The sequence below is a fragment of the Sinocyclocheilus grahami genome, unplaced genomic scaffold (genome assembly GCF_001515645.1).
Source record: "Sinocyclocheilus grahami isolate Dianchi unplaced genomic scaffold, SAMN03320097.WGS_v1.1 scaffold28.1, whole genome shotgun sequence".
NCBI lineage: Eukaryota > Metazoa > Chordata > Actinopteri > Cypriniformes > Cyprinidae > Sinocyclocheilus > Sinocyclocheilus grahami.
In genome coordinates this window covers 1,981,130-1,991,979 of record NW_015505207.1, presented here as the reverse complement: position 1 = coordinate 1,991,979, position 10,850 = coordinate 1,981,130, and the positions used below count along the sequence as shown (strand labels likewise).

At 36.8% G+C, this 10,850-nt stretch overlaps 2 protein-coding genes across 3 annotated transcripts in view; one reads left to right on the top strand and one right to left on the bottom strand.

Annotated features, from left to right (window-relative positions):
* Positions 1–3,183, top strand: part of LOC107569606 (fibroblast growth factor 14) — a 180,921-nt gene extending 177,738 nt beyond the window's left edge. For both annotated transcript variants that reach the window (XM_016255731.1, XM_016255724.1), the window contains exon 5: positions 2,598–3,183. In XM_016255731.1, the coding sequence (XP_016111217.1) occupies positions 2,598–2,737 (140 nt within the window). In that variant the 3' untranslated portion in view covers positions 2,738–3,183. The remainder of the gene's footprint in view (positions 1–2,597) is intronic.
* Positions 3,184–5,839: 2,656 nt separating this feature from the next.
* Positions 5,840–10,850, bottom strand: part of LOC107569583 (integrin beta-like protein 1) — a 66,202-nt gene continuing 61,191 nt past the window's right edge. Inside the window, exon 11 of the mRNA XM_016255703.1 lies at positions 5,840–6,389. Within this exon, the coding sequence (XP_016111189.1) occupies positions 6,301–6,389 (89 nt within the window). The 3' untranslated portion in view covers positions 5,840–6,300. The remainder of the gene's footprint in view (positions 6,390–10,850) is intronic.

The following is a 10,850-nucleotide window of genomic DNA, read 5'->3' as shown; positions in this document are numbered from 1 at the left end:
ATTCTCAAAAGCCGCGAATCGATCTTTTCCAGTATTTATTTCAGCACACATTTAAAACAAGATCTGATTAACGTGAATCTTATCATTAGTCTTCTCCACTAGATGTCACCCTTATTTACCTTGCGCGATGTTACAACAGAAATCCTGTCATTCATTCAGCACTTATCATGGCCATAGGCGCAATTCGCAATGCTCAGGTGAAATGCTATAGTAATACTATAAATCTGCGGAAGTATTTGATATCACGCATAAGGCGTCATGATTTCCGCAATGAATGAATGGCGGATGGCGCGGCGCACTGTTTTGTTTACTACACACATACTAAAACGCGGATGACGCTCGTGGTGTTTTCAACTTCTGCCGTCTCACTATATGATGATATGAGCACGAATGTAATCTCCAGCTGCTCTGAGAGTCACTTCATTAGCATTTCACCGTTTCATTTGAGAAAACTACCTTCATATCACATACACAGCAGCTGCAAGTTCTTCATGGCAACCCGTCAAAATAAAAGTTTAGTTTAACATTATGAAACTGTCAGAATATATTACTATTTAGCAGTCTTAAGAATCAATGCTACTACTGCTAATAAATATTAATAAATATTTATTTTTAAAGGAATAATCACATCTGTTTTCTTTTTAAATTTAACAGTAAACCTCTGTTGTGCAGCAATTTGTTTGCCAAAAAATAAAAGGGTTTAATTTTCATTTGATTAGGATCAATTAAATTAATGTTTTATGCCTTCATCTGATTACCAGAAAAATTAAGAACATTTTATAGGGCCATATTATTGTTTAAAAAAGAATAGGTTTAAAATACAGGCATGTGGTTCTTAATTTCGTTTTATTAATTCACCATTTGTAAACTGATTTTACAGTTCATTTTTTAGAAATATCAATAGCATTTGTATTAAAACCATATTCACTGAATGTAATCAAAAAAATCGAGAATCGAATCGAGAGCTTGCGAATCGAAATCGAATCGAATCGAATCGGGACATCTGAATCGATACCCAGCCCTTATATATATATATATATATATATATATATATATATATATATATATATATATATATTTGGAGAATGTTATGCAATCAATGGAAAACAGAATAGTTTTCATATAATTTCCTTTGTTAAATGTGTTACCTGGAAATAATGCAGCACTCATTATGCAGTCTTGCTTAAATAAACAAGTCTAATTGTTTTGAAAGCATTGACCTTAGAAATGTGTCAAATAGTAATCAGGGTTGTTGGCTGTGTTCTGGGTAAAATCCTGGGTAAAAATCCTCATATTGTTCAAATACTGTATGATTTTGGAACATAACAGGATGTCGAGACTGCTCTTTTCCATTAGAATGAATAAAATGAGCACGAATGTAATCTCCAGCTGCTCTGAGAGTCACTTCATTAGCATTTCACCGTTTCATTTGAGAAAACTACCTTCATATCACATACACAGCAGCTGCAAGTTCTTCATGGCAACCCGTCAAAATAATAAAAATCCTCATATTGTTCAAATACTGTATGATTTTGGAACATAACAGGATGTCGAGACTGCTCTTTTCCATTAGAATGAATAAAAAAAAAACAACAACATAAAAATAGCATACAATATAATGTGTGCTATATTACAAGTCTTCTGATTTTATGCTACAACTATGAAATGAACAAATCAAAATTAATTATTCCTTGGTATGCCCCCTTTTGTTTGTTTGTAGAGTTAAAATATTAAAATGCGTGCTAGAAGAGCATCTGTACAGAGCAAGCACGGGTCACAGGAACTGACAAATTTCAGATTTAGGGAAAATGATGATGATCATGAGGATGTAAAATTACCATTTTATCTTGACAATGAGTGCTTCACCAAGGGTTCGAACAGAAACATTTGGCCTTATATCCCCGTTATCTGAATACATAATGATTTACAACTCAATAAACATTATTTCACAGCACCACGTATCCAAGACCCACCTTTCGTACCATAATGATGGACAACCTGTCCTTTCAAATATTCCTTACAGCTCCTTTATGGCCACACTGTAAAATGTGTCTGGCTAGCATGAGATTAATGCTTTATGTACGGTTTGAGGTGTAATTTGCAATGATGTGTGGCCCGTTTCTGTCTGTGCAATGCTTTATTGCCGTGTACAGATGCCCACATTTTAGACCAGTCGCTCATCCTGTTGTGTCTTCATTATTTTCTCGTCTAATACCGCAACACAAGCCAGCAACCCGTAATGTAGCAGCACTGCTAAGAATACAGTAAGTCTGAACTGACGTGAAGCAGTGAACCTAGTCAAATGCATCCCGAGAGATCAGACCATCTTCCCATCACAACTAAGGAAAGGATGCAGCCCTGCTGACAGCTTGTCCGCACTTTGACAAACTTGCACATGTCCTGTCAGAGTTTCCCTAATGAATGTTGTCTTTTTAGCCAAGTTTCAGGTTTGGAAATAAGAATGAGTTGCAAAACTTTTCTAGATGTAATTATACGCAGATTTCAGTCAAGCTCCAAAAATCATTTCCAATAAGAGAGACAGATGGGGCGGCTGCGGTTACCTGGCTTACTCTTGCCTTCTCTGATGTCTTTTGCAGTCGCTATGTACCGAGAGCCATCATTGCATGATGTGGGGGAGACAGTGCCCAAACCTGCCGTGCCTCCCAGTAAAAGCACAGAGCCGGCCATCATGAACGGAGGCAAACCTGTCAGCAAGGAAACCAAGCCCACCACATAGCCAGATCCCATCTCGGCCATGCTCAACCCCGGAGAGCCGTGCTCCTTTTGTCAGACTCTCCATGTTTGTGGATCAGATCCAGGCATCCTCTGCTCTCTCCTCCCCATTCCCTCCACCCCTTTCACTCCTCTGACTGTTCCGATCTAATTCGACGACGGTCTGGCTCCGGAAGGTTGGTCAGCTGTGCACGTAGGAGGATGCGACTGGATTAACCAGCTAAACTTTCACCATGGAATGCCCTAAATGATACGGAATGCCTTTTGACATACAATAAAGCCAATGTTTTTTCTGTAATCGAGACAATCCACGAGAATGAAATTGTGTACCACAGGCGCTTGCGTGGCGGTTCTTTTGCCTGCTAACAGTCACCCGTTATAACCCTTTTCTTGAACCCTGTCACAACAGCAGAGACCGTACATTTCAGATCTATTTTCTATATACACAGTAACACCAGCTACGCTCTGGGGTAGTACTGTAAAGATATACATATATATATATATATATGGACTGGAATCCACAACTTTTTTTTTTTTAATCAAATGTGTCTCCTCCTTTCTAGGTGTCCCCCAGTCTCTGAAGCTCAAAGTTCCAAATCTTTCCCTTTTGTCGGTTACTTATGAAATTTGTTGTCGGGGCAGTGTGCGATGCGTTCTGGTGTGCAGTCATTCAAACACAACGATGGATGAAAGTCCCTTCACAATGTTTATGGTCAAGAGACGTCAATCTTTCAAAGGGATGGAGCCTCCTAAACAGAATCCAACTCGTTATCCAAGGTTCAGCGCTCATGTCTTCTCATTCTTGTAATGTCTAGAAAGGGACACAAGTATACTTAGACAGCAAATGCCAGCGAGTGCATTAGTCACGCCCGCAGCAGTCCAACACAAGGAGCTGGCATGTGCTGGGGAAGGTGTATAGAGTACATATCACTATCTAGTATGGTGCAAATCGGTTTCAACCCCAGTAACTAGGTGAATTTCCACTTTTCTTTGCTCTTAATTTAGAGCGTGGGCTCTAGGAATATCTATAGGCCTTGTAGGCCTCTGGTCAAGGCCTCTCTTTGACATGCTGACTCCTCTGAACTGTGGGCTAGTTCTGGCTAGCACATTAAATGTGACGAGAGCGGCAGCCATAGAGAAATACAGTCTACTTCAGGCCTGGGCGGTTAAATGGCTCAATGTAAGTAGGCACCATTAATATTGGCTGCACACCCATTTTGTTCAGCAAAGGCATGGTCAAGGTTAGTATTACATTCTGTTCTTGCAACGCTAACGCAGTGCAAGAAATGGCTTCTATAACAATGTTTTCACTGTATACAAATAAAACAAAAATCTACAAAAAAAAGTAATAGATTTTTAAATACCAGATATTAGGATTCTGAAATGAGAGGGGTTTTCCTAGCTCAGCATGCAGAGTCCAGTACTGCTCATCATGTGCCTGTGATGACCTCTAACCCAGCATGCAAAAACATGTACCCAGTCTGTGCTGGGTTAAAGGTGCCTCATGCCCCAGACACACACTCTCTCTCTCTCTCACACACACACACACACACACACACAAACACACAGATTCAGTAGCAACTTAATCCACAAACACACAGAAGTTGATTGTTACCTAAGTCCGAACACACGAGAATCCAGCCGAACAATTTCAATAACTCAGAGGATGGCGGTCCTCTTCGGTTTTTGTCCTCACTGTGACTAGGGTTTATCACGAAGAACAATTGTCTCGAATTTTTAATCGTCTCGATTCAAACTTGAAGAGATTCCAAATGATGTCCTTCAATTGTTCATTTAGTACAAGACCGGGGTACCTATTACTAATCAACTGCATGCGTTTTCTTAAGGACCAAAGTATGGGACGGCTAGAAATGTCTAAAGCTAGGGCATAGGGCTACACTGAATGGGCATGATTATATAAGGCTCTCTCATACTCTGGATTGAGACCATTGCACTTTGCGTTTAAAATCGTCATCTACTAGATCTACTATCAGCCGAGTTGACATGAAGCCTGTCTTGCTTTAACAGTTTTCATAGTTTGAATGATGAATACCGTTTAGAATGTTATGAAGTAGACCGAGGCTATGCTGCTAAATACAAATATATTCTACACTTCATTTGAAGACCTATATTTTCATTTATTGGAATTTTGAGCTAGTTTCATATTAGGAGATGTTCAAGCACATTAGACTTAAATATTTGTCTGTACAAAGCCGAATTTAATGCTAGAATGAGATTGCAGTACTATACAGGAAAAGTAGCTTCATATTTGAAATCAGTTCGAGGCTGGTGTCCCACTTCCACACGAAACAAATCACTCACTCCAATGAGCTCTACATGCTGGGCTAAAGCTGCCCTGCAGACCAGTGAACTGGTTTTACGAAGGTTGAATTTATTTTTGTAAGTGACTGGTGAGTACGTGTGCATTTGTTAGTACGTTAGTTTGTTTATTCCTCTTTCCAACGTCCGTGTTCGTTTCGTTCCATTCAGGTCGTGCGTGACGTCGTTAAATCGTAATGAGGAGCAATCGCTGAACAATCGATCATTTCTGTGTTTTCTCCGTATTTCTGATTTTCAGTGGTGAAGGAAGGTCTCCATTGTCTGTTGATTGGTTTTGAACCTTGTTTTGACAGTTACTTCATCTGTTGCATGGGAAGAGCGTGGCATATATGAACTGCATGTCGTAGGCTATGTATATCATGGACTGTTGGTATGTTCTGCTAATTTTACATACATATATGCAAAGAGTTTGTCTGCACTGTACAGTTTGTGTTTGTTGTATACACAAATACAACATATTGAATAAAATATTTATATAAAGGTGTACTGAAATCTCTCTAACCAATTTGATGCGATATTTGTGCGATATATATATATATATATATATATATTAACATGTAATGGGGTGATCAAGGAGCAGTTTTTTTTTTTTTTGCTGGGTCATCCTTATCCTAGTTTTTATTTATGCTAATTACCTTGGTCAATATAATTTACCTTCAACATGGGTAAATTTTTTAACAATTTAATTAACATAAAACAGTAATATTTTGACAAGAAATGATTGTGATATGTTTAAAAAAGAGCTTTCTCATTCTCATGACATCTCAGAGCATGGTAAATTTATTGGCATCAGGCTGTTTACAACTTTTGTCACATGGAACTTACCATACATAAAACAGGGTCATAAAAACCACAAGCAGAGCTCTGCAAAACAGCAACCTGAATAATAATAAAATGCTCTTACTTGTTTGTTGGCCATTTGCATGGATCCTCTCCTTTTAGTGCTTATGTGCCAGTCAATAGTCTATGTAAGCATTATTATACACAATTTTCATATATATATATATATATAGTTATATGGAAAACTATAGAGGATTATAGATGTCGTCTCCCACAGCTGTTTTATGTGCATATAATGGAATTTAAACCACATTGCTTTAAGAAAATTTGAATGCTACTATATTGCAAAGATCTCTAAAATCAATTTTCCCTTGTTCGCTGTTGGTGCAGCCATCCTTTTCTTGTCGTGATTGACAACAGAAACAGTCTTTAAGTGTCTACCAGGGGTTAATACTCCTCTCTAACCCAGATTTCACAGGCGTTTCCTGTCCAGCCATCCCAGCAGTCACAATTTCCGCAGTTGCACACGCCGTTCCCTGGAACAGAAGTTGAGAGGAGAGACAGAACTGAGAAACCCAGATCATCACTCTCCAAGTCTCGACATGCTTTCTCTCTTCACACCCCCTTGGCAGAATGTGCAAAGGGAAACCAAATACAAATGCAAGTTTTGGAGCCACTTTCTCTGGGGTCCTGTCTATTCAGTTCAGATTCAGTCCATTTAGTGGCACTGGAATGATTACATACTGCTCCTTTTTATTCAGCTTTTGTAAATGTAATTTGGTGTACACCAAAGTATTATCTGTGATGCTTAATGAGCCAATTTAAACGCATCAATTTGGTTAACGATTTAGTATATATCTCAACTGTTTGCAATTTAGAATCAAAACCAATCAATCATTTTCCATTACAAAAAGTACTGGCCTACTGGACAGAAGTCGATAGCTGAGTTCTAAAATCTAATGAGTAGACAGCATTTGAAGGCATCAGAATCACAGAGTGAATAAATATCCCAATAAATATTTGTATATTTTTATTAAAGGAACACTCCACTATTTTCGAAAATAGGCTCATTTTCTAACTCTCCTAGAGTTAAACAGTTGAGTTTTACCGTTTTCTAATCCATTCAGCCGATCTCCGGGTCTGGCGTAGCACTTTTAGCTGTAGCTTAGCATAGATCATTGAATCGGATTAGACCGTTAGCATCTCGCTCAAAAAGGCAAAGAGTTTCTATATTTTTCCTATTTAAAACTGGACTCTTCTGTAGTTACATTGTGTACTAAGACCGACGGAAAATGAAAAATTGCGATTTTCTAGGCCGATATGGCTAGGAACTATACTCTCATTCCAGCGTAATAATCAAGGAACTTTGCAGCAAAGTGCCTTGATTATTACGCCGGAATGAAAAATATCAAAACTCTTTGGTCATTTTTGAGCAAGATGCTAACGGTCTAATCAGATTCAATGATCTATGCTAAGCTACAGCTAAAAGTGCTACGTCAGACCCGGAGATCGGCTGAATGGATTAGAAAATGGTAAAACTCAACTGTTTAACTCTAGGGGAGTTGGAAAATTAGCTTATTTTCAAAAATAGTGGAGTGTTCCTTTAAATACTGACAAGTATAAATAAAAATGTTTAATCTAATTCACAATTTTTTTTTTTACTATTTTATCCAATATTTGTGTGCAATGTATTTTTATGCAAATTAAAGAAGGGGTGCCCAGGGTCCCTTAGGGCAAGAGGTTTAACATTTGTGATTGATTGATTGATTGATTGATTGATTGATTGATTGATTGATTGATTTTGGGCTGTCAATGTTAAGTGATAAACAGCTATGGAACTATACTTAGTGTGAAAATATATTTATAATAATAGAATTAATATACATTTATACTAACTTTTATTTTTTAATGTGCTGAGCAACGATTAATCGCATCCAAAATAGAAGTTTTTGTTTATATAATATATGTGTATGTACTGTGTATGTTAATTATGTATACATAAAGACACATATTGTATATATTTTGAAAATATTTACATGTATTACATGTATATATTTATATACATATAATTTATATTTAATATATAATATAATATATTATAATATATTTAATATATAAACATTTTTCTTAAATATGTACATGCATGTTTGTGTATTTATATACATAATAAATATACACAGTACACACACATATATTATGTACACAATAAATTAGATTTTGGATGTGATTAATCGTTGCCCAGCACTATTTATAATTTTATATAAAATATTTCTAAGAAAGTTTCTAACGTAAATAGTGTGGAAAAAAGATACACATATTGCTTCTTTTCCAAATAACAGTTTTTTTAATTTATAAACAACTTAGCTTTATATCATGCTCTTTCTCACATAGTATAAATGGGTCTACATGGAAATTTACAGCTACCATTTGTCAGTTCTTGGGATCAAAATGTTTGAAAACCCTTGCATTAGATTATTATCAAATGAAACACATTATCTTAGAAACATGCTAACGTTAAAGTCTAATGCATGTAGTAGAGTGTATGGCAAAAAAAATCCATATTGATGTATACAGAGTGTCTAACATTTTCTACAGCCAATTAAAAGGAGGGAATTTACAATGGGGTATATATAGTTCCATAGGTTCAGTCAATGAAGTGGGCTGCCACTTGTCAATCAGCGGAGGCGATGCTGTTTACATACACTGTTAGAAGAATGTATGCTGAATGTGACAGCAGCTTTTGCTCAGAAGAAAGCTTGAGAGCCGTATATTGTATCAATGCCCAAAACAGTTGGAATTCGCATCTGCTGTGCATGAAATTAAGCCTTGGCTTTCCCTAATACATTGAATTTTCCGCAGCGCTCATCAATTGCGGGTGTAGTGAGAATATCTTGCTGAAGAAGCCATGAAAATTATTATTTAGAAACTGGCAGGCACAGTTTTGCATGATTATAATTATAAAGGCTGAGTGCATTACTGTTAACCAAGGTAAGGGGAAGAATTGGCTGATTGTATGCTTTTGCATTTCACCTATAGAGAAAAGCCTTTCCCTGAGCAACATGAGAAAATAGTTTTAATAATCCTTATGAATATGGAAATGATTACATAATCGTTAATATGCTAATGAGTGACATTTAACAAACACATTTATGCATTCCTTTTATCAATTGTGTTTTTTCTTCTTGTTTTATAATGAATTTTGCATCTCTGCAACCAGGAACTGTATAATTGGTTAAATGATATGGCAACTGGTAATGAAGTCATTAGACCAATAAGTTTCTAAGCAGCTGTCCAAGTTTCCTCAAGCCCTTGAGCTATCGTGATAATAAATATTTATTGTGCTTTTTATTAGCACTGACTAGTCAACTCTTCAAGGCTTTTAAGGAAAACCTTGACTCTCTCCGGAGCTTCTTTCCCATTGAAAAGCAGGATGAGAAGAACACAGCAGGAGCCCACTGATTGGACGGCTCAGCCTAAGAGTTGTACAGAGCTGTCTAATCAACCGGCAGCCACATCAGAGAACTTCAATATCCATCACAAAGAGATCTGTCAGTGCACGAGTGGGTGTTTGGAGGAGCGCTGCTGCATTTGAACACATACCTGTGCAAACCAGCCCATCATGTTTGTCGCACTCCCTGTCGTCGCACTCGCAGAATTCCCCTGAAATGTACCACTCCTGTGGCGAGCAGATACAGCGACCACAGTGACAAGAGCCTGCAAGAACAAATTAGCCTTCAGTCACACAACCATTGGAGATCCATTAGTCTTCCCTTATTCTCCTGTGTTACTTTGTGTGATTATAAAACACTTAAAGCTGTGATACGGTTCCTAATTGGAATTTAAATAGAGTCAATTGTTTTTCTAAATGTGTGAAACAGCTGTTGTTTACAAGGTCAAATTTCATGTTCCTACTGAGTCAGGAATAGACCAATATACAAGCTAGGCCAGTCGATTGGCCGATATTTTGCCATTTGGAAATAATATGCATTGGTTGATGATACAGGTGTACCATTGATAAAATTCTGGCCAACGCCAACAAGCCAATGATTATTTTCATGTTTGGATCACTACAGATAAATGACAGATACATTTGTGTCAAAAATGTATTAAATGTATGTATGTGGAATTTTACTGTGTATTTAAAAAAAGAATTCACTCAAAAATAAAAAATGCTGAAAATTTGTTCACCCTCAGTTTATCTGAGATGAGATGTGGAGAAACTTGTCATTACATCACTACATCACCAATGGATCCTCTGCAGTGAATGGGTGCAATTTAGAATGAGAGTCCAAACAGCTGATAAAAAACATCACAATAATCCACAACATGACCAGTAATAATCCAGCCCATCAATTAATGTATTATGAAGTGAAAAGCTGCAAGTTCTTAAGAAACAATTACCGTATTGACCCGAATATAAGACAATGTTTTTTCTTGGAAATACATCTGAAAAAACGCGGTCGTCTTATATTCAGGGTCTAGACTTTGACATGTCAATAATACACCCACAACAATAAGTGGCGCCAAATACGCATAAAACGAGTGTGCCATGAAATACGTAATGTAATGCGTGTCGTAAAGATCGCGAGTAAAAACAAAAGAAAAAGAAAAGCTTACAGCTGCATGAGTCGTGACTGTCACGTTAGCCTGATGGGACCAAACTCCCTTTGTGATTTTAAAACGTAAGACAGTACCCAGATTTGAAGACTACAGTAAGATTGAACTTCTACTGTTAATAAGATTTTGGTAGGCTACTATTAGATGGATAGCCTAAATGTCCTAATTCAGATGGGCTACCTGTTTTTTTTTTTTATGGTATATCAAAAAGTGTATATTTTTTAAATGTGATTGTTGGTACATTTTACCAGTTTTTACCATACTTTCAAAACAAAAATTAAAATAGGAAAATTATGCAATATGAAAATAATTGAAGACAAAATGTGTTTTACTGAGAAAAAACAAGATTTGGTTTTTAAAAAGCCTTTTTCCAAAAGATA